At 39.3% G+C, this 25005-nt stretch overlaps 1 protein-coding gene across 3 annotated transcripts in view; it reads left to right on the top strand.

Annotated features, from left to right (window-relative positions):
* whrna (whirlin a) overlaps positions 1 to 25005 on the top strand; it is a 154671-nt gene that overhangs the window by 66307 nt on the left and 63359 nt on the right. For all 3 annotated transcript variants that reach the window (XM_071465414.1, XM_071465415.1, XM_071465413.1), the window contains 2 exons: positions 8406 to 8624; positions 13734 to 13859. In XM_071465414.1, the coding sequence (XP_071321515.1) occupies positions 8406 to 8624; positions 13734 to 13859 (345 nt within the window). The remainder of the gene's footprint in view (positions 1 to 8405; positions 8625 to 13733; positions 13860 to 25005) is intronic.

Genomic DNA, 25005 nt, shown 5'->3' with positions numbered 1-25005 from the left:
AGGAAAAGATGGACTGTTTTTAAGTGGCCACAGTGAGTCCTGACCTATATTCCATTGAAAACCTTTGGAAAGAGCTGAAATCTGCCATTGCAAAAGGAAACTGAAGAGCTTATACACATTGCAGTGGAAGAGAAACTACCAGCAGACAAGAAGCCTCAAGAAACATTCAGAGGCTCTCAACGTAAACGTTTTATTAGAATATTCTGGTTACACAAAATTGGTTAATTGTCATATATTTCTGTAGATACTCTGAATTGATTTTTTAATCCAGTAATTTTGACCAGGACATATGTGTAGGTTCCTTAGGACACACAACATAGGACACATGTAAATGAAGTACAAAGACACACATCTGTAATCCTTCACATCTTCTTAATGGAGCTGCAAGTTTCAGTAGTCTCATTGCCATCATTCCTCTCTACACATGGATTAAAGTGGCAGGCTCTCTCTCTTGTTGTTGTGTGTTGAGCACAATCATTTACTCAGCTCTGTTTCATCCATTCTGTTCCATAAGGGAACCCCGCTGAGCTAAAATTGTTTGTTGCTAGGTTGTTGCTCTCGCACATCAGAGGACATCTCCTCTTCTTTACATTGAACCTTTCTCTTATTGTGCTGTTGGGGGCCATTTGAGCCCTTGAGTAGTGCTGGAAATGTCCTCAAGGTTGAATTCACAATGAACGGCATCCTGTTGCGTCTCGGGTGTTTGAGTCTGTATGTGTGAACGGGGCATTACAGAAGATGAATCTTGTAGCACCTCTGCAAGTGGCTTCAGCAGTCAGCCATGGTAGCTGCTGCTTGGTCGGCAGGGGAAAAACTTTCCCAGTTTTTCCTTCCCAGATAACTGATCATCTTAGTGATGGTAATTAATTAAAGCGATAGTTGTGCGATTGTGCGTAGGAATATGGTAGTTAAACAGTTGAGAAATGTAGTGCCAAAGGAAAGGGCTGTTTGACAGCAAGATAAAGTAGTGAAAATATTCAAAATATAGCGAACACGTCAGCTGATATTGGATTTTTTTACTGGGCATTTTTTAAAGTGGTTAAAACATGTTGCATTACGGCTAAAAGACTGATAGTAACAAAGTGGGAGGATGCAGATCAGCTGAAAGAGGAACTGTGGCTTCAGACATTTCTTCCTCCATGGAGGGGGCTGCATCTAATCTTTCTGAAGTGGAAGGTCGTAATGGACATTGTTTGTAAAATAGAATAAGGTATTGTTCATAAAATACCTATCTTCCCCAGAAGCTTGAGTCATACTCCCGAATTAATATTAACAGCCAATTCTCCTTTATGTATTTGTATTTCCTTTCTGTATTACTGTATTGTATAGACAGCTTGAACTATACTTCATGTTTAGATTATTCCCTAGACTCTCATCTCACTAAGCTATGTATTTTCTCTCTAGTTTTTTTCTTTAGTATTTACCCACATTGGTGTGGAACTGCCTCATTTTTCTGTTTGAAAAACCAATAAAAGTTCAGATAAAAAAAACTAAATAAAAAAAAGTGGCTAAAACACATTTTTGTGGCTGGTCCCGTCCACAGCACCACATCACTCAGCTTTGGTGCTACTTCTAAAAACTGCTGAACAAGCTGAATCTACTACAGGTAACACAGTGACTGTAGATAAGTACCTCATACAGCTTCACACCAAATAACCTGAACTATCACTTTAAATTTGAGAGTACATTAAGTGAAGTTTGTGTTGTTATTATTTTTATTTCACATGTGTCCTGCTGAGTAGGATCCTGCTTCAGGCATTTTTGTTCATTAATTCCTTAGTATTTGATCGGAATTAAGACAATCAGAGTTTGTTTGTTTTTTTCACTTTACTTGATAACATTTTGATATAAGAAGGATAAAAATAATGCATTGATGCAATTATTTTGACATTCATGCAATACAAATATATACACATGTTGACATATTTTGATAATAGCATTTTGGCATGACAGTATGCTTGTAGCAGTATTGTGGGAGTGAATTCATAACAGTTTTTCTTACAAGCATCAGCAGAGTGTGAGAGTGTTGGCTTGTGTAATACTGATCTCCTGTGGTTGATGGATCTTTTCTGACAGCAGTAAATAAACATGGTGAAAACCAACCTGCCCTGCTGCTGTTTTGGTTTCTTTAAGTTTCCATGTCAGCATGTTGGCGTGTTTGTTTGTGTGTGACTGAGATCACACGCTTTGATGCACTTGTGTTTGCCTATCCGATGTGTGTTTTCATGACATCTTATCAAATGTGCATTTAGCAAGAACAATTAGCGTTGAGTGGTTTCAACTCTGAAGCCGAATCACCTGCCAGCAGCAAAGAAGAAAAGCTTTTAATAGAAGACTGGTGGTGCGTTTTCTTTAACTCTCATAAATCCACCTGTCCAAAGCAAAACCTCACATTAACCCTCATGAAAGCAGAGACTTTGTCTTCTTGAAAATGACGTCAATGGGGGGCAATGGGGTTTACTTCCATTCTGGACCCAGTGTTGCCAACTTAGCATTTTTATAACTAGGTCTGGTGACTTTTTTAGTAAGTTCATTTAAAAAAGAAAAGTTTTCTAAAATAGCTTTTATAAAGAAAAGACTATGAACCAGTGTCAAGAGTTGTGGGGCATATATTGACTACTTACCCTTAAACACAGTCTCCTCAGTGAGTTTACAGTCAATATCTTCAGTTTTCTCACTGTGATATTCTCACACATCTCACAATGTGGATGTGTGAGAACATCTAGTTATTCCCATTTTGTGTTTTTGCTCTAAAACTGAGACCATTTAACTTGATTCCCTATTGTTACAAAATTTTCATTCTTAATTATTGTTCTTGTCAGATGTGATTATAATAACTCATGTTCAGTTTGAACAGCAGCCCACACTCATTTCATTTACTTCACTAGAGGTTTAGTTACTTTAGCTGTAACAAACAAACTACAGTGTTGGAATTGAATTCTGTCTTTAAAAAATGATGTTGCAGCACAACTAAAGTGCAACAGGAAATGCATTTTGTAGAAAATGTTATTGTGACCAGATTGTGTTTTTTATGTTTATTTACATTTAACAAAAACCATAGTCTTTACCTAACTAAAGAGCTTTTGTTGCATAAACCACAGAAGGGACTGTGGATGGTCTCTGTCATCTACCCCAACTACCTCCTGGTTACTCTGCTGCTGTTAATGAATTCTTAAAAAAAAAAAAAAAAGACTGGAGAGTGCTGGAGAGTGCTGACTAAGACTGACATGTTAGGCAGCACTCTCCACCACCATCATCAAAACACCAAATGAGGGAATATCTTTTGGATGAATGGTGTTCATCCCTCTGGTAGAGCTCAGAGAATCAATGCCACTGTATGTATTAGTATATATTCATATATACGTATATTGTGTATATCTGTATATATTTTAGTGTTCCCAGGAGCACAGTGGTGAAGTTTGGAACAATAACGTCTTTTCCCAGGAATCTAGTAACCAACCTTGGTCAGGGCGGCAACTAATAACCCAACATTTGCTTAAACAGAGCCTCAGTAGTCCTCTGCAGAGATGAGAGATCCTCCCGGAGGACGACCATCTCTCCATCAATCAGGCAGAGTGGCTAGAAGGAAGCTACTTAGGGTAGAAGTCAAATGACAGCCCTCTTGGAGTTTGCCAAACAGCATTTAAAGGACTCTCTTTAAAGGATTCTCTGGTCTAATGAGACAAAAAGTGAACCCTTTGGGCAGAGCTTCAAACACTGTGTCTGTTGAACACCAGGCTCTGCTCATCACCTGGGTAATACTGTCCCTGCAGTGAGGTATGGTGGTAGCAGCATCAGGCTATGTAGAGAGGGGGACATCTCAGTGGCAGGGGCAGAGAGACTGGTCAGAATTCAGGAAAGGATGAATGCAGCCAAATACAGAGAGGTCATTGAGACCTGAGACCGACACTGACCTGAAGCACACAGCCAAGACAAAGCTGGAGAGGCTTCAGGACAAGTCACTGAGTGCAGCCAAAGCCCAGAGTTAGACCTCATAGAGCATCTGTGGAGAGACCTGAAGATGGCAGCTCACAGACACTTCCCATCCAATCTGACGGAGCTTGAGAGGATCTGCAAGCAAGAGTGAGATAAACTGCCTAAATCCAGGTGTGCAAAGCTTGTAGAGACTTACCCAAGAAGCTGTAATTGTGGGCAAAGCAGCTTTTACAAAGTGCTGAATAAAGACTCTGAATACATTTGTAATTGAGAGATCTCTGTTTGGATTTTTAATGAAATGTAATTATATTATAATTATGATTATGATATAACTATTATAATTACAATCATTATAACAATCATATAAAAGGGGTTTTTGCTTCATCATTATGGATTATTGAGTGTAATGGGCAAAAATGGTACTTTTATCCGTTCATAGCTGAAACTACAACACAATAAAGTCTGTTTTTGATCTTGCGTGTACGTGTGTGTGCGTGTGTGTGTGTGTGTGTGTCTGTATCTATATATTTCTTTGTGGAATAAGCACTGGCTGTGAATATATTAATGAATTCCAGGTATCTGGTTTAAGTCTTGTCCAACTTGTAAGTGTGTAAATCATCAACTTTGAATTTCTATACAGACTTTATGACTGTATTTTCCAGATCATCCATTTCCAGCTCACGGTTTGATAGTAAACTATTGTGTGGTCATGTCACACATTTGCATATTAACACATGAGGTCAGCTGATGATTTCTCTTTACGGCACTTTTAGAGACTTATCACCTCCTATTGAAAAAAGCTTGCAGTACCATTGGGGCCTTTTAATATAGACTCTTAACATAAACAGGCTTTATGGTTTAATCCTTCATGCCTCATGTCAAGTCTCTTCTTACGCTATAATTTTCCTGACACCAGCTACCTTTAAACCTCCTGCAGTATATGACCATGCATTTCTAAGTGATGGAATTGGATGGCCTCTACTGCTGGGCTTTGTGCAGTCAGCTTTTTGTGTATGGAATGGATAGGCTGGACTCTCATGAGAGTGTATTGTTTTTTTTTTCTGCAGCATCATCTGAAAGCAGCTTACCTGCCATTGCCATTTCCCATTATGCTCTGCTATATATTCCAATATTTTCTCAGTGCAGTTTGTTCTGATTGCAACCAGGGCCCAGCATCACCAGCCCAGTGTCACAATCAGCACTTTCCTCCAGGGACAATGCATTAGGACCACCGCACCTCGGCTGCTTCGTCAATTACCACTGTTTCTTATTCACAGGATGGAGCAGCCTGTTAAACCTGCTGCCCTCCCTCCACCACCTCCATTACCCTCCATCTTTCCTTTTCTCCTTCAGTGTCATATTGCCCTGACTCCCAGCACTCCCGCTCCTCATTTCATCTAAACACTGCTCATTTTGCCTTCTGCCTCCATTTCCTCTAAATGCAGTTAAATTTCTCAGACCAGCACTCACCATGATACCGCCTGTTTGTGACTATAAATCAAAGTGATGCTATTTAGCTGGTTGGCAAAGCATCTAAGAGAGAAACTGTGGCTGTGCATAGCTGTGTCCCAGTTCCATAATAATAGTGTACAGTATGTGTCCCACATTCTTCAGATGATGCAGTTTTTGCAGTTAGTGAACAATATATCAGTATACTTTACCATTTTATACTAACAGGAAATCAAGTCAAGCCTTGATGGATGTCAGACTACCAGCTGAACTATTAAAATATTCAATACTTTTACTTTTGTATTCTGCACTCTTCCGAGAGCTGTCTCTCCACCTTTCACTTTTTTTTTCTTTTTGCTACATGTGCAGCATGTTCATTCTGCAAAGAGTGCAGTCTTGATTGCTTTTTCCAGGACCCGCAGGTGATGACTGGTGTCGGAGATGAGCTACATCCTCAATACTGTCAAAATTTTGACAGAGTAATAAAATCAAAAAGACAGGAAATGGTACTTTTTGACTTCACGCTGTTTGTGGTTTTGTGTGCCTTTTTGTATGCAGGTATTCCTCTGTCTTTTATCTTCTGTGAATGTCAGTAAGGGTTACCAGTGATACACCTGCTCATGTGTTGGAGAACACGTCTGTTGTATTGTTATATTTTCATTTGTGTCTTTATTCTACCCATATAGAGTGGAGGAGGTGGGAGAGAGGGGGCAAATGATACTGGCGTGGTGTTTAGGTCCAGTCAGTGATCGTCAGTGCTGACAGGGTTTGGTGCCTCACAGTTGAAGTTATAATCAGGATTGTGAAATTGATTCAGCTCATGTAGATTGACCTTCTCTGAAATCATAGTCATAACTTCAGTTGTTGGTTGGAGCATATGTTAATAGGCATTTTTAAGAGAAGCATTTCAGAATCAGAATCAGAATCAGAATCAGAATCAGTTTTATTGCCAAGTATGTTTTCACATACAAGGAATTTTTTCTGGTGATTGGTGCAATAAACATTTATTTATTTTTATTTATTTAGTAGTTCCTTGCAGAAACCAGATGAAAGAGAACTGACAGATTAGCGTTATTTGTGGTTCACTGAAGGAGGGAAAGGAGGGATATTGTGTTTAGCTGCCATGTTTACTTTGATTTTACACACACAGCTGCTTTGGGAGGTTTTTTCACCAGCTTCACACGGAGGAGTCAGCACTTTGGGCATGACTGTGTTTTTTGAATAAATAAGAAAACATAAAAAGAAAACATAAGCATGAAAGATGTAGTAACAGAAGACAGATTGAAATGGCCATAATGGTCTTTAAAAAGATAAGGAATGGGGCCTTTGTTATAAGTGTAGTTGTATGAGACAGCATCACATAGGGAAGATTACACAGCAGATACACAAACAGCTGGACAATGCATCTGCAACAGTGCACAGAAAGTTAAAGTTTCAATAGCAACACTGATTCAAGTTGCACAAATTGAAGATAAAAGATTTTTAAAAAGATTAAAAATACTTTATTGATCCCTGTAGGGAAATTCAAAATTTTCAAATTAAATATAGTAAATATATGAAACAAAAGAAAGAATCGAGATCCTGATGGAGAGAGACAGAGGACATTTTTATTGTTCCAGCTAGTATAATTTGTTTTGTGGGTTTCAGCATGCTGAGCAATAACAGATCACTTACAATGAAAAAAGGATGCGGTTAGATTTGATTTGACCCAACAGTAATCTGCTAAGGACCGACATAATCACCCCTCTTGTTTGACTGTCACTCATGTACAGTTTACCAAGCAGAGCTGAGCCCTGGTTTTGGTGATGGTCACCTGATGTCTCACTTATTTGCAGATGATGTTGTCCTTTTTGTTTAATTATACTGTGATGTCTGATGTGTCATCATTGCAGTAGTACAGTATGTATGATGATAAAATCATTAAGTGCCTAACCGTCAGTGCTGCAGTAATGGAGGCTTTGTACCAAACAAGAGTACACTGAGCTCTAAACCTTTACATTTCCCAGCCAGTACTTGTTCTCTCTCGCAACGAGATCCGAGTTGTGACCCACTTAATGACTTTTCTGATACAGACAGCTGAGATGATATTTCTTCACAAGTTAACCGCAGCCTGCATGATATTGTGACAATCTGAGAGATTTGACCTCTCGATTGGACAATGGCTCATGGCAACGTGGGAGCACTTGAAGATCCTCCAGTAGGAGCTGCAGTTACTGTGTAAAAAGACACCTGGTCCACTCACCCAGTTTTAACAATGATTGCCTCTGGTCTCTAGCACACTATAATACAGCAAAATACTGTCTATGAAACCTTTCTATACTGACACCTTCCCATTCCTTTCAAACCTCATAAACTTTAAAGTTGAAGCATTACACCCATGAAGTGAGTGCACTGTCTTATAGTCATGTCAGTTTTTAAAATTGGCAATGTCTGTGATCATTTTCAGTCTGAGACTAAAGCAGAGGTCCTGTCTGTGTTGGTGGTGCACAAGGATTGTTTGATCAACCCCATTCAGTTTGATTTCTCCAGACCTCCAGGAATACATTGATCTGCAGAGGGATTGCACATACAGCAAGCGATCAGAAGGCAATGAGGCTCAGCCAACAGCAATTTTCACTAGAAACGTGTTTCTTGTGTGTGTGTATGTGTGTGTATGAGAGAGTGTGTTTGTGAGTGTTAGGTCACTTGGGGTTTTTTTTTGGGTGGTGGAGCAGCTCTGAAAAATTGGTTGCTTCTCTGTAATGTTTAATTTTCTGCCAAATATCCTTCTCGGCCCATTTTAGTGTTGTCTCTCTCTTCAATATTCATTACTGTATCCTCTGTGTTTGTGCCTGTGCATGTATGTGTGTGTTATGGACTTATAATATCAAATTAAATTTATTGAATTGTGTATTTATGTACTCTTTGCTCTTTAAACCTGAACTCATGAATGCTGTTCTGGAAAATATACATTTTCTCTCTCTTTTTCTCCCCTCCTCCCCCCTCCTGTCCTCTCCTCTCTTCTCCCCTCCCCTCCTCAGGTGCTGAAGGGCAGTAAAAAGCTTTGTCTCTCTGTGCGTTCAGTCGGGCGAATTCCTGGCGGCTACGTCACCAACCATGTTTATACCTGGGTTGACCCTCAGGGTCGCAGTGTGTCTCCTCCTCCTGACCTGCCTGAGCACCGCAGCGCGACCCTGAGGAGAAGTGACAGCCAGCGGCGCAGCAACATGCAGCTTCTGCAGGAGGGAGACGAGAAGAAGGTGAGACTTCACGTGGAAAGCAAAACAATGGATCAGTGTCTCCAATGCCTACTTTAAAAAAAAAAAAACAAATCTCAGTTGTATCTTCAAAGGAATAATATCAGGGAGAAGTTAAATATTCAGATTTTGAATAACATGTTCTCAGAATTGTGTAAGATGACTCATAATTTTAATTCTTTTATAGGTGGCCATGACATAAATTCATCCAAAACATTTGCACTTCCTTGTACTCTCTCATTTGCACCCATTAGGCACTTTTAACATTTGTTGTTACTACCATCAAATTACTTGGAAATGAAATATTCATGAATAGAAAAAAGGCAATCTAAATTAAGCTGAGCTGAAGTAAGCAACAGGGTCTAAAAGTGTTTCATCCATACATCACAAATACAATTATCCTAAAAAATGAGACAACTTCCTCTGAAAGCACAGACCAAAGTGTTGCCGCTGTAATAGGTGTCATGCTGTGAACCGACCTCAAGACTGAGACGAGGCTTATACGTCTTTTGTTCACATTCAGCACAGTTTTTACTCACTTTACTTAATATCATGCAGCTCTTCACACTCTAACTCTGGAACTACAGGAGCATGTTTTTTGTGTATGACTTGCTAATGTTTTTATGTATAAAATGAATTGAAGGGAAAACCATCCCTCAACTTTTGCCTCAGTCAGTTGCCTGACACGGCCATTTTTTGTTCTGGAAAAACATTGCGGTTGTTTTGGAAACATGAAATCTCCTATAAACTATCCACCAAAACCATTTCCTGTATATTTGAGAAGACAAATAGGTCTTTTGTTTGCAGAATAACGCTTCAGTTATAAATGCAAACCCCAGTTTTAATTGATTTTAAAGTGCAAACAGAAAACATTTCAACTTTTCCACCCCTAGTGTTTCTAAGTGGTATTACTGTTGGATCACAACATGGTTACCACTGTCAGCCTGCTGTCCAAACCAAGGAACAACTATAAGAAACCCTGATCTCAGTGCTATGATAAAGGCAAACACCTGTTTGTGTTAATAAGCATTCGGGTTTAGTTAATTACTGATCTAGTAGAAAAAAGGCCCAATGAATGTTTGTAACCCTTTCAAACTCTGGAGCACTCTTGGCCATCAGGGCTGTCATATCAGTGGACCCTGCCAGTCACTTTACTACGGTGGCCCTCAGAGCTCAACACATGCAAATAGACAAAACACAACTTCTTTGTGTCCCCTGGAAACACTTCCGTTGTGTTGTGAGTATTTTGTGTTTTCAAATTCATGAAGATGTTTTCTGAATTTGTATGCGTTTTGTCTATTTGCATGTGTTTTCCGAAGTTGCAGTGCGTTGAGCTCTCGGAGCCATCATACTCTGCCAGCCCTCTCTGTGTGCATGATGTTCACGGTGCACATGAGAGTGTGCTGTGTTCATGCTTCGGCTCGTTTTCCTTGGCAAAGTAGAATTTCCACAGTTACTCTGGTTGTTCCACTAATTGCCATTTCCACTGCCTGCAGAAAGCTACCAGTGAAAGCAGAAGCACTATCCTCTTTCAGTTTTGAGCCATGCACAAGGGCAGACACACTTCATTTCCCAAACCAATCGAAACGCCAAAGGTGTCATTGCTTCCATAGCCATTACACTGTGCAATTAACATTAACTTTATAATTGTGAGTTAAATCAAAAAACATGTCTATTGCCATTTTAAAGTGGTAAAGTAAAGTACTTCGGCGGGTCAGAAAGCCATGTGATGATTTGGTTTCAACATGTCTGACCAGGCCGAGTGTGATAGTCAGGGAGAGTAAATTATAATAGTTAGACTCAATAATAGAGAAAATACAGCAGCCATTGAAAAAAAAATCAACAACTGAAAAAATAACAGTAATTGGACCTTAACTCCCTTAAAACTCCACCCTCTCTCACCTCAGGACTTGCAGGGAAGGAGCTGTCAGAGCTGGTTTAAAGATTTATTACACTACAACTTTCAATTTTTCAGCAGCTGAAAGCTTCACATTAATCTTGACTGCTTCGGCTGCATTAATGGGCTGTAGTTAATGTCATGCAGGTAACATTTCAAAACATTAGTCCTGGAGATAGTTTTCCTATTATAGCTGTTTTACTCCTATATTCAATAAGAAGTAAATATCAAACTCTGATATTGAGCTTCTTTGAGTGAATATGTCATTTAGAATAAAAAGAGGTAAAGCTCGTCTGTTTGTGCATGTAAAGGGGAACTACCTGAAGTTTTCAGCTGGTTGCTGCTGACGCAGAGAGAAAATCTGTGTCTTCTGGACATTTTCAATCTACTTTCTATTGGAATCGCAGTTAAAAGGGCTATTAAAAAAAATCCTGTGCTCTGCATTAAACAAACTACAACACAGTGTCTTTGATACACAGCAACCTGAAGGTCAAAACTGCTGCTGCTATAACTTTCCTATTACTGCAGCTGATGTAGGCTGGCATGTGTCAAACTGTCCTGACACTGACAGAACAGCTTGTGGAGAATCTGCAGTCTGCTCACTGCACACTCGTTTGTGAATGTGTAGAACCCCGTCCCATGAAGTTTGTCACATCAGCAACAAAAGCATTCAAAGTTCTTTTATGTCAGATAGTAACAGGCTGACACTAAATGTATGCCTTTGGTGCTTTGATTGCTAGAAACGCCGTCCAAAGCTTCTGCAGTTGCCTCTTCTGCCTGCCGAGACTGTTATTATAGGTACAAGTGCTGCTCTTGGCTATCGTAACATTAGCTGTTCATACACACAGTGATTTCACTCTTTATAACTTGTACAATATAATTCAAGAATCCTGTCTGTGATGAAATGCACTTGTCACGAAAGTCTGCTTCACATTCAGTTGCTTACAAAACAGACAGTGGACCACTGGGAGAGAAAGATCATGTTATATTGAATCGATCCCATGATGCCAGGGAACACGATGAGCCTTAAGAGCTGCTTTGTGCTGCCAATAAAAGAAGGATGAACCTGGTAATTAAAACTAGTCTCCATGTTGTGCATAAATGTCAAAGAGAACATGAATGCCTTCGTATTCCCACTGAGCGCTGGCTCACCGCCAGTAAGCAGACAGTTATTAAAGGGCTGCAGCACCATATGCACTGAGTGGAAGTTAGATTTCTGTGCCAGATGCCAAACCTACAGCAGCAGGAAAATAAGAAACAGACATTATTTCATAGAGATATTTGCATATGTGTCATCTTGTGGCTGCCAGGGTGCAACTGATGCCCCTTTTCAATCTTGGCAAGAGACAGCTGCATTAGAGCAAACCCAGTAATGAAAGGCCTCATTGTGATAGAGAAAAAGTACAATTTCAATTTTGGCACAGTGCTGAACCTCACCCAGTGGACAATGTAAACTTTCGTGTGGCCTCTTTGCTTTCCAAATGTGCATATTTTGGAAATGCTGAGTTCATCCAAGTAGCCATTAATGAAAGAGAGTGGAGATGTTCATAAAATGAACTCTGGGTGGTACCTTCATTTTAACAAACTGTTTATATCTTTGAGAACTATGCTTCAGTCTTCCAAGATAAAGTGTTTAAAGATTTAGGAATCATCAGCATGTGTCATGAACAATGAGGGCGCTGACATGAATAGATTACTGAAAAGCAAATAGCTGCAGCGTTAAGGGACACTGCTGATGGTATGACCCAGAGGCAAACAAAGACGAGCAGATTATACCTGCCACAGTCACTGCCAGTGGGTTAAAATACTGTAAGCAGTTTTTCAGACAAATGAACCCTTCATCAAACTCTAGCCTCCAGAGCAGAGCACAGACAGGCCCAAGTCTTTCATAGATCAAGTTATGGAAGGGAGATTAATATCTATAACCGCTCCACTGTATATATGTGGAGCAGTCATCTTTCATTATCTAAAGAATTTACCTTTGGCAAAACTGACTTGATCACAGCAAATCAAGCAATTAAAAAAAAAAATCTGTTAATACATGTAACATGAGGACACAGCTCCAGCTAAAATGATGATCTTTAAGTTCCATTTGTGTGGATTTGAGGCTGGATTTCAGCAGCTGTTGCAAACGTTCAGGCTCCTCTTCAGGGGGATAGAACTGTGCTGACTTTATGTTGAGCAGTAATGTGTCTAGCAGACCCTAAAAGTCTGAGAAGGATTCTTTATTGATGCTTTCAGTCAAGGTCATTTCCTCTTCTGTATGTCAAGCGCTGCTCCTGCTCCTTGTTAGTGATTCTCAGAGGGATGTGTCAGGTCCACTCCTCTGTGAAATGCTTCATATTTCACTTTGTAAAAGTTCATGTCTGAGTGGGGAAGAAAGCAGAATAGTAGGAGGGGACGTCGTCATTAATCCATGAGGATTTGGTTATAATCTCTTCACCCCGTAATCTAATAGATGGATTATCAGCAAATTACTTCTGCCTCATTACTGAGTCCTTGTTGAGGTGACACGCACTGAAACATATGTTTTTTAAGATGGTGGAAAAAAGCCTTAGCGGTTGTTTGCCAGTCTTGGAAGAACAGCCTCTGAACATTCAACCCAAAGCTGTTTGTCCTCTAGAGAAGAGAAACGTTTTGGATGTAAATGTTAGCGATGCGCTGCTGGATAGATGCCATTACATCTTTTCTCACCCCAGTTAAATACTGCAGTGTTTACTGAATATCTAGCTTTCTTTTGAATGTTTCTATATTGTCTCAGCATCTTGAGAAAATGAATCCATTTGAGCTTCTGTAATCAAGTTGCAATGATGGTGGCAGCAATAACACAAATGAATAAAAGTATTTTATTTTTCAGATTGAAGATGAGCCTTGTAAACACACTGACTGACCGACTCAAACAGTCATTCCTCCAGTCAGAATGGATTCAGCCTCCTCATTACTGGCTCTGAGTAACCACATCTAAGTAGCTCCTGAAATTCCTTATTTTCTGCCGACAAATCCTGGCTCAGAGCAGCGCTGTCATTTTCTCCGTGCATTGTGTCCCACATCTCCATTTCACTGTGAACAGATCGACACCAAGGGAAAATCTGGCAGCCTGTCAAGCTGCACAATTGAGACTGCAAATATCATTTTAAAATGCTGATATTTAAGGAGCGTCTGGTTCACACTATTTCAAATATTTAACCCTCACTTCCTCTGTCTGTCTTTAACAGGTCAACTTGGTTTTGGACGACGGCCGGTCTCTTGGTCTAATGATCCGGGGCGGAGCAGAGTATGCTTTGGGTATATACATCACCGGAGTGGACCAGGGATCAGCAGCAGAGTGTGGAGGACTCAAGGTATCGCTTCAGTCTATCTTTCACACACTTTGATCGATCAAATAAAATCTGTGACAGTTTAGATTAGAATTGTTCTTTGTTGGTGAACTTGCTCAGGCAGGCAGACGATAACTCTTCTCTCTCACACTCAGCCTGTCATTCCTCCTCTTCTGAAGTTTTTTATTACTCACACAGTAGTTGTCTCATTATATTACTTTAGGCTCTGTGTTACAAATACAATATTAGAAAAGAAATGTTGACCACTTTACACAGCACCCACGCAAACAGCTGCTTCTTCTGTGGGGTTTAGGCCCTTTTTAGTTTGCCCAACATCCAAAGAGCAACACCATAGCAACTACCCCAAACCCCTTGGGCACCAGTTATTAATGCTGCAGCAATCTTCTGATACCACCCAGTAAAATCCTAGTAACTCGGGTACTACTTTAAACATATCATTAGCAAGTAACAAGCAATAAGACGGGAAGTTTTATGAATTCAGTACACACACAGTTATTATTATTAGAACTATTATTTCAAGGAAGCATATCATTTTGTAGTTTCTACTGTTTTTAATTTACAAAAGTTCCTGTGAGGAAAAACATCCTGTTCTCCTGCTGTTGTCACAAAGAGGTCGGAGCACAGGGTCAGGTTCAGAACAGCTGGTGGAGATTTAATGCAATGTATTAAAAAAAAAAAAAGCTATCTGGGATCAGGGTGTAGCAGCACCGGGCCCATCAATGATTTGATAGAATCAGATTAGAACCCGTATTCTTGGATCACATCTGCTCCTCACATCCATTGTTCACTGTAGTCCAGGATACAGGCATCTCTGACCTGTGGTGAAATTTCATTTAACAGAGTTTTTTAGTGATTCTGTCACAATGACAAGACACACACTACATTTCCTGCTACTTTAGGCTATTCTTAATCAAATTCCTCTTCCTCTTCACCATATGGGCTGTCAGAAATGCCTGCTTGAAGGAGTTTGAACAAATTAGAAAGAACATATGCTATTTGGTGGATGTGTCGTGATGAGACTTTAATGCCTTTAAAATAGGCATCAAGTTCTGAAAAGTAAACACAGTGACTGATGTTCTTCAAAGCCTGAAACAAGCTGTTTAAAAACGAGCTGTACCATTTGATTGTCTCAGTATAATGGTATTAATCTCTTTAAGAGGTGGCAGTTGGTGGTGAAGAAATGAATGAATCATTGATTGATTTCCAAAGCATCAGCAAGGAGCTGCAGGGAGAGTTTAAGAAATAGGATGCTATTAGTCTTTATGATAAAATCACAGAGTAAATCTTTTAAAGACAGTTAATTTCAGTGTCCTCCAGATATTAAAGTGCTCTCTACTCAAAAACAATCTTTTGCTATTGTTGTTATTATGATAAGGAGAGTAGCAAAGACAACATGTCATTTTCAGCTTCGCCAACATATCACACATCTGACTTATAGTGGCTTATTTTAGAATTAAAGACTGATTTACAGATATAAACCAGATACACACTGATGTTACGTTTAGATGGTAACGTATCCATCTTTGGCGTGCGCTGCTTTGTTTGGTTTGCCTACAGATGTGTGTGTCATGGTGAGATGGCAACAGAAGGAGAGTGAGGTTGGACGTCTCCTCCCCTGAGCCCCTTATCTCATGCCTGTTAGTGATCAGCCCATCAACCAGCCAATTACACAGACACCTATTACAGAGGGCCCACACAGACGCACACACTCAGCAGAGCATCTCGACCTGGAGTGTTGTTAGCGACGAGGAAGGTGTCTTTTGTTAAAAAGAGAAGGAAAGGAAAGACAGGAGGCAGAAAAGGTTTTAATATACCATGATATGACATGGGCTTCTGTTTCTGCTTTTCCCCTCAAGTTCTTTTCTTTAATTCATATTTACGAAGTACTTAATACTGCATCTTGTTCTGTGCTGTGATGTGCAGTTTAAGGAATACGTTTTGGGAAACTGTCAAACCTGAGTTCCAGAGCTTAAAGAGGTTTTTTTGTTTGTTTTGCCCCAATTCATCCCTCCTTTTTTCTGGTTCAGTGCCTGGTAGCCAGGTATTCAGACTGGAATTTCATCATTTAGAAATACTGGAATAAGCAGAAGGCAGTGGACCCTTCAGTGCAAACGAGCACATTTACACTTGAGTCCTGAGTTCAGTGGAGGAAACAAAGATCTAAATAAAGCACGTCGTCCTGTCTGGTGCGATGTGTTTCCTCGCACCAGACAGGCTTTTGTTGATTTGGATGCTCCAGTGGACACCTGGCTTCACCTGCAGGGCCAAATGCCAGGCGCTGTCTCGACAGAATGAGCGGGAGGCCAGAGACACCGCGCTGCTATAGATAACTTCCCACATTCACAGACAGTTCGCTTTGTGTGCACACACTCACTTGGGTAGGCGGGAAATAGGTGAGTAATATTCAGAAATTAGTGTCAGTATTTAAAATTCTGAGCCAAAATACTGTAGCCATTAAAATGGGTCAGGAACATATCTGTATATCACATCTCCAAGGAGCTAATTATTCTGTATAACTCTCCCTGTTGCTATCAGCAGCACGGTCACTGGTGTTTCTCGGATTGTTAGTGCCCAAGGCAAGATCATTAAAATATGTGTCCTGTAAACAATGTCCTTCAGTATATTTTGAAAGTAAGTATATGCAAATATAAACATCCACAACAGAAACAAGATCTAGCTAACTGCTGTGGGTCCAACAAAGATGTGCTATTAAATTTCATGTTACTTAAACCTGGCAACATGAAATAATCCACATCAGTGAACAATAACGTCTCACACCAGGTCCTTTGTATTTAAAAAAATAACGACATAAACCTGCTGCAGATACTGAATTCATCCCTTTACCACAGGTCACATTCCAGTGCTGCTTGGCCAGCGTGACGTGACATGAACAGTGGCTATATCCATTAATATAATTATATTATTATTATATTTTTTTATTACTTTATTAGTGAAAAAACACGACAACAGAAAGTGACTTAGAAGACACTGTGAGAGGGGAATCCATAGACAGACAGTTGACGTGACAAAATGTATATGGGGTTCAGGGTTGTAGATTGAATTGTGTTGGGTGTGTCATATGTTCATACTACTACAACTACTACTTTAGTAATAATAATTTATTAATAATAATAACATGGCAATATTGTGATAAATTATATTGTTGTGTCATATTATATATTTACATATTTATACACCTACACCAACAGCATGATAATAGTAATAATAATAATAATAATAATAATGTATTATTTTGATGTTTTGGTTGATCACACAAACAGAAACCATTGTACAGTAAGTCACTGTTGTAAGATGATCCTGGATTTCTGCATTGCTTTGTTTTAAAAGTTTTGATATGTGTCAAAAGTTCTTCATTTAAACAAAGCTTATGTCTCAGTGTAAAATAGAAAAGTGTTTGAAGATAAAGAGCATTGATGGTGTTCAAGTAGAGTAGATGTCAGGTGTCAACATAAATGAATGAAGTTTACTTTTCTATTCTATTCATAATGAAGACTGAGGTGATAAACTCAGGAGATTATATTTGTAATTTGCACAGATATTGAGATGTTTCTGACGTCTCTGAGGCTGTTGTTGGCACCCTGAACTACTGATTCTCACTTTGGCCTTATCATTTGATCTTTGTTGGGTGCAAGTGTGGTGAGTTGTTGCATTCTGTTGATTTATATCTTAACCTTAAATGATAAATAACTGGGTGCAAGCACAATTTTCAGTCTTGACATGGAGCTGTCACTTTGGCTTGTTACTGTTGTTAGTTAATGGGAAATGTGGAGAGCAAAAATAACCCTGGTTACCCTGCCGTAGTGTAAAATCAAAACTACACTTTTAGAAAACGTGTAAATATTAACGTGATGTTAATGTTGATTTATTCATGCCTTGTTGCCAGTGTTTCTATTTTTGCACTGGCAAATGGCAACACTGTTGATGATGAGCCTCCCACAGTCTCCAGAGGCCTGGGTTCAACTCTCAGCAGGGAGGCAAGCTGCACTGCTCTCAGATTAGACACATCCTCCTCTAAAAGGACATCAGATTGTGCGTAACACGGTGATCCTGTACATATGACCCTGCATGGTCATATCTATTTTGCTCTCCCAAAGGAAATTTGTGGTAGACTCAGATACTTCTCCCCAGAGCAAACACAAGTGTAAAAACACAGCAAAAGTAGGTTTCATACCTTGTGAATTCAAACATCCTTGTAGAAAAAGTATGCCAAATCACACTGAGAGTTTCAGGAAGAAAGGACTTTCAAAATAAAGCACAACACTCCTAATGGATGTATGCATATAATTTTAATAAAAACTAATCGAGTTGTTTTTTTAAACTCTAAATGGATTTTTTTTTACTTAATTGTTTAATGATATAATTTACTAAAAACATTCATCTATGGCAACAACACCTCTGCTTGATCTTCTGCTTCATATGAATCCATCTTCCTTTGTGTAGTTTAAGTAACACAGCACATCCTGAACTTTTCTGAGTTTGAGGAGTGGGAGGCCTGGCTCTGTTATCACGAACCTGTATGTCCATGACAATGTGAGCTGCTGTAAATGTCTTTGACCCTGTAGAAACATTTTGATGGCAAAGCATGGGCTTTTCCATTTTATGTTTAGACATATGGTGTTCCACCAGTTAAGCTCTTTGTGACACAACTAATGATGCATCTGCATGTGATGGAAATCTTGTGAGCTGAAGGCAAAAAAAAAGCATTTATTGAAACTTGATGCATGAAGGAGAAGAGTGATGAGCAATACCATGTTAACCTCTCTAACCTAATCTTACACATTACCTCACATTTCACATATAAATTCACATTATGTACTTGTGTCCTTCAAGAAAAGAACTAATGTAACCAAGTGGCCATGAGAGCCTGAAGCACCGTATGCGTCTCGTGGCTGTTTACCTCCTTCACCAGCATGTCCATCTTATCTTCTGAAGACCCCTGGTTGCTATGGACACTGCTGATGGGGAATGAGCCGATGCATCTTCACAGCTATGCTTGAGATAAATTGTGAGCCACTATCTATAGTTAGTGACTTGTGAGTGTGACCTGTGTGGAGATGCTGCCTAAATGAAAGAAATTGCATTGTTTTCATTGCTATGTGTTAAAGTGATGTTGTGTGGAACCTGATTGATTCAATGGAAACAAGTGAGTATACTGGCATCTTAGAGGAATTTGGTTATCTCTGTAAACCTGTGGGTGGTATTTTTAGCCATGTAATTTGTTGATTTGAACATGATCTCTCATCCTGTTATCTTTAAGTTTATCACTCTGTTTAAAACCCCATGTGACCAACCTTTAATAGGTTGTAGGTGCTTTAAATAGTTTGGATTGAAGAGGGTTGGATGACTCTATCCCATGTGATCACACATTATTCAGAATCAGCTTGGACTACATCTTTATTTTTATAATCACATGACTGTCAAGAACAGGGTTAAAGTGAACCAGGACTTTGACATCATAATTACCAGAAAATCAGTAAATGTGATATAAATATTCATCTTTTGTTGAAACCACCTTGTCCCTTTTATAAATACACTTTTTTTCCAGCCACAAAAAGAGAGGAGAAGAAGGAGCTGACTCTGAGTGTTCACCGTCTTTGTGTGATAAGGGAATCCACTGTGCATCCTAAATAGTGTCGCAAACATCCTCTGGGCACAGACTCGCACAAGCTAAAGACGTCTCTGATTGTCAGTGCTCAGCGGGAGGAGACACTTCCTCATAACTGTCCACAACACTGGTGCTTACGCTTCTGCTCTTTACCCTACAGCTGACTGCCTTCACTGTCTGTGTCTATATGCTGGTTTTTCATCTGGCTAGTATGACGATGATGGATGGCTTATATCACTCCCAGGCTTCTATAATCATCACACCTCCAAGATGTCACTGCCTTGCCCTTCAGCCTTGGAGAAAATGAGAGCTCGGCTGTGTAAATGTTACCACAATGCTTTGCAGGAAGCCTTGTGAAAACCTTTGTTCAATTTCTGCCGAGTGTAAAGGTGGCTCTGCAGCAACAGGGGACAGTGATAGAAACAGCCAGAAAAATTAAGGAAATTAAGGTTCACATGCAAATGTGTGTGTTTGAATATCTGTGTGCACGTTTGGATGACTCCAGGGCAGACTTTGTCTAGTCACTCAGAGCCCCCATATTACACCTCAGCCCCTCACTGCAATCTAAAGGAGGAGAAAGGTCATTCCTGCCCAGTGCCCTTTTGTTGACATCTGCCTGGTTCAGTTTAATGTAATTAAAGCCGAGGGAAAAAGGTCACACCTGCTGTGATGTCAACACATGAAGACAATCAGAGAGGCAGAAGTGGACACTGTTCAAATTTTGTAAAATGTATTTAACTGCTTCCTTTTCTTATTGTTGTTAGTTCATTAAACATGTGTAAACTCATAATTAAGACGATTTAGCTGAAGTCTGCAAGTTAAATCCATCCTTTCCTTTTTTCCCTCTTTCACTCAAACCCATACACACACATATTAACACTGTACACACACAGACCGTATCTAACTGAATACAGAGAGTACCAAACACGAAGATGGATTAAGGCCAAGTGTATTCAATTTGCACAGAGGTGATTTTCCATCCTCGCTGATGATAAAGCAATCCTGCTGAAAGAGCACAAAACAAATCGGGACAAAGAAAACACTTGGCAAGCCACAAGGTGTGTGTGTGTGTGTGTGTGTGTGTGTGTGTGTGTCTATCACTGAAAACATTTTTTTTAAAGATTTAGTTTTAATGTTGCATTATTGCAACATAATGAAATGTAACAACCTTTAAACTGCTAACAAAGTGAGGATTACAACATCTCGACTGATTGTCAGTGATTTTGTGCTATCAGTCAGGACACTGACATGGAACTGAGTTATTAAGTGTTTGATGTTGCAGCAGTTTAAAATACAAAATCAAGGCAAACATGGATTAAAACTACTCAGTGATTCAAAACAAACTCTGGATTCTGCCAACTAATAAAAAGAGAATGAGGAATCTTTGATCATATCTGATGCTGACCAGCCTTTGATGTTAAAGATATTTGGGAGTCCAAACACAGCAAGTATGTTAAACCACTGAAACAAAAATTTAGTTTGATTCATTTTACCTCCAGTTCACGGAAAAGGATAAAAGGGTACGAAATAAAATCTGAAATAGGTTAGAAATTGACCTCGATCCTCTGTTACATTTCCTCTCGCCCATTTTTCTGCCTCTTTCACTGTGAGCGGTGCAATAAAGCAGAAATACCATAAAAGTAATGTATAAAGGAGCATTTCCCCTTCAATGGTATTAAGTGTCTGGGACATGACGCTTCCCCGGATCATTTCTGGTGAATCTATCACTGAGGTATCCACAGGCTCTCTTGAATGGGAAAATATACTGGAACTCCATTTCTGAGCTCCCATCAAAGGTCGTCCGTAATCCAGTAGCCTGCAGAGATACAATGAAAAGAACCAAGATGTTGAACAAGTTGGAAACATTAAATATGATTCTTATGTACGATATCTTTTCCCGCTTTCCCACTTTCCCATGCATAGCTGTATCAAAATTAAGCCAGTTTTAAGCTTCATTCAGACTTTGTGTTCCTTTTATCTCCACTCTTACAACTCTCTCTTACTGAAAAATGTCTCTGATACATGCAAAACTTAATTGGCTTAACAGGTTTAGCCAATCACCTGTTATATACAGTAAATTACTGATATAAGGTGTAAAGCATGAACAGAAGTTAGGTTGCATGTTGTCACAGAGTCACGGTTGAACTGACACAACCTGTACAGCCGCCATTTTATTGCATTGAAGTGATAGTTCAGGTTATTTGACGTGGGGTTGTGTGAGGCGGTCATGTATAGTCAGTATAGTGTGTTACCTGCAGTAGATTCGCTCAACCCCTCCATACCATTCTGTCTCTCTCTCACTCACCCACACACACATTCACAGAAGCACATTGATAACGGACCCGTCTGTCTGATTGGCTAAAAACAGCACCACATACCTGTTTATTTGTATATGAAGAGGAAGTGAGATCCAATCACAAGTAGTCACTCCATACACATGTGGAGACGGATTTTAATGCCAGGTGTGAACAGGGCTATTGTAAATGCCCCAAAACATTTGTTGTTTACATTCAAGTCACAAAGCCCTCTAGTGGCCACATTAGGAGTAGGAGTGGTAGAATTAGCAGGAGGTCGGGGTGGATGGAGGGATGACAAAACACTGGACGTTATCTCAGGAGGCCGCTGATTGTTACCTGTATCAAACCAACAGTTGAACGTTGTTGCTTTTATATATCAACAAACATCCTCCTACCTTATGACTTATTTTAACCCAACACCTTTCCCTAAACCTAACCAAACCTTCACTAAACCATTCATCATAAAAGAGTTATTTATTTTGTAACTTTGATTTCTAACAGTTTATCTGTGGCACATCTCCTGCTGTCAGTAGGGGCACTAATTCAGGAGCCGCTCTATGAGTCATATCAGAGAGTCCAGACAAATGACCTGCTGTATATTGTCGTTTAGGTCGGAGGACTTGTTGTTAAGTGGTAATTATTGGTTTCAAGTAGAGTGATACCTGGAGCAGTGACCTCTACAGATTCAGCATCTCTCCTCTGTCTTATTTGCTGTGATTGCAGAATAATAATAATAAACCATAATAATGGCAATTTTCTGGGAGATTGTAGGTGATAAAGGAATTATCTCCAGAGCTGTAGTTGTTTCTGTTGTTTATACAATAAAAGACCAGAAGAGAAAAAAACATTTAAACAGGATTTGTTACAATTTACATGTCAAATAGCTGCTGATAAGAATAAATTAGATTAATATAATGAAGTATAAATAGAAGAGGAGATCTACTGTCCTTTGAGGACTCGGTGCTGCCATTGAAGGAAACATCAAAACCTGATTTAACACAGACGAATTATAAAAATCCAAGATATCAAACTACATGGATGTTAAACGTAGAGACAGGGCAGATATTCACAGTATTAGCTGCAGCATTTAATGTCTTCATACCATCCATGATTTTTTTAAAGATAAATAAGCACAGCTTCAACAGTATTATTAAAACAGAACCAGGATTTGCACCAATGACCCGTTTACATTGCCATGAGTCATGAACCATTTGCTGCATGTTTGAGAAATAAAAATTATACATTTTATGATGAGGGGACACTTAGTGCAAAGGATTTCCAGTGAGCACCACCACCATTGTCAGTTATGTTTCATCTTTACTTTGTACAATCACTACATAGTAAAGTCTGATCAGTCAAAACATTTGCTTGACGGATTTTTCTAAAATATAAAATACACAACAAAACTGAGTGCACCAGTGGTCAGTATCTCTACAATGTTAGATAATTATAAATCCTGTCCATTTGAAACTATTTCATTTGTTTTCATTTGTCAGTACACCCTTCATCAGTGAGAATCAATTCTTTTATTTATTTATTTTTTTGATATTTTGTTTGTCTGCCTTTGTTTTTCATGACAGATATGACCAGTCTTTGATAAATCTGTGGAGAGATGTTCAGCCTTTTCTTCATTGATTCTGTTCAGCTGCTAATTGCTGGAGGCTTTTGTTGCTCTACCTTCCACTTTAAAATACCCCAGTGGTTTTTATTGGATTCAAGTCAGAGGATATAATTGGTCAGGTCATAGTTTTCACTATTTTCTTCTTAACAAACTCTGATGTGATTTCTGGTGTTTGTGTTTGGGATCATTGTCACGTTGGAAAATTCATCTCCTGTCAAGTTGCCTGAGAGCAGGAGTCATCTTTTCATGCAGTATTTGGGTAAACAAACCTGGATTCATAGTGCTATCTATAAATGTCATATCCTCTAAACCTTTTGCATTCATGCAGCTCCACTTCAGCACGCCCCCACCTCCATTTTTAACAGTCAGCACTGTGCAGTCACTGTGGTAGTCCTGGCCAGGTCCACACTAAATGTGCTGGACCCCATTTGATCCAAACTAATTTATTTTGGTTTAATCTGACCAAAGGATGTGCTGCCAATGTATTCATCAGGCTTCTATTCCTGCTCTTTGGCAAAGTTTATTCTTTCAGTTTTGTGCAGTTTTTTTCTTCGACACCATCTGTAGAGGTTGACTTCATACAGGGTCCTTCACGCTGATACTGGAGCACCACTTTCCACAGATAAGCCTTGTGCCAAGTCAGAGGCACTAACCTGTTTTTCAATGCAAGATTTTTGTAAATAGCAAATTGTGCACGGTGTCATTTTCAAGGACGGTCCCTCTGGCTTCTGTCATTTGTTGTATGGCTCTTGCTGTGTTGCAGCACTGTTGCTCATGTAAACTCACTCATCTTTATGAAGACTAACAATCTGGTTTCTTGCTTGTTCATTCAGTTCCTTACCATGTGAGTAATGTTGCATTAGACACAACCCAGGCCTGAATTGAAGAAGCTGTGGTGTTCACAGCTTCTTTTATGACCTTGTTCATGCAGTTTGCCTTAATTGGAAATCACACATAAACAGATTTGTTACAGCGATCACAGGTGTACTCACTTTTGTTGCACTGGGGCTGTACTTTGGGTTCCATATTTCAGTGGAGTCTAATATGTGTTTTTAATTATACATAAGATCAAATACCCTGCACCTAAAGTTAAAAATTATAGAATTATTGTAATATAATATAATGTCAATGATATGTTCAAAACCAAGCAGACACCATGCAAATAATATTAATTTAATTATCAAACGCTGCTGAGCACCAAACCTCTTGTGTTTGTGCATCCACCTGGTCCAAGGACAGCTAATAAACTAACTGACATAATCTAAAGATAATTCAAAACATAATGCAACAGACATGTGCCTCCACCGTCCTTGTGTTTGTATCTGTCCTTGTAAAATAAACAATTCTTAAATTAATTTTCGCTCCATAAAAAGCTGCTGATCCTCACAGAGTCTATTTAAAATATTAAGGCCTTGTGCTTCTGTGGCACATCCAGGCTGCAGGTCCACATACAGTGGAAACTGTCAGTGTTTCTGCTCTGTGAAGTGGAAATGGGCTCTACATTGCACTATTTCTGGCTGCACAGCTGGAAAGCACTTAAAAGGCAAAGCAAGCCATTTATTTGTACTTATTTTAGATATATGACTGTGTGCCCACACCAGTAGA

This window comes from Trachinotus anak, unplaced genomic scaffold (assembly GCF_046630095.1).
Source record: "Trachinotus anak isolate AG129_WGS33_773 ecotype Australia unplaced genomic scaffold, CSIRO_AGI_Tana_v1 ptg000028l, whole genome shotgun sequence".
NCBI lineage: Eukaryota > Metazoa > Chordata > Actinopteri > Carangiformes > Carangidae > Trachinotus > Trachinotus anak.
This window is presented reverse-complemented; position numbering and strand designations above follow the sequence as displayed.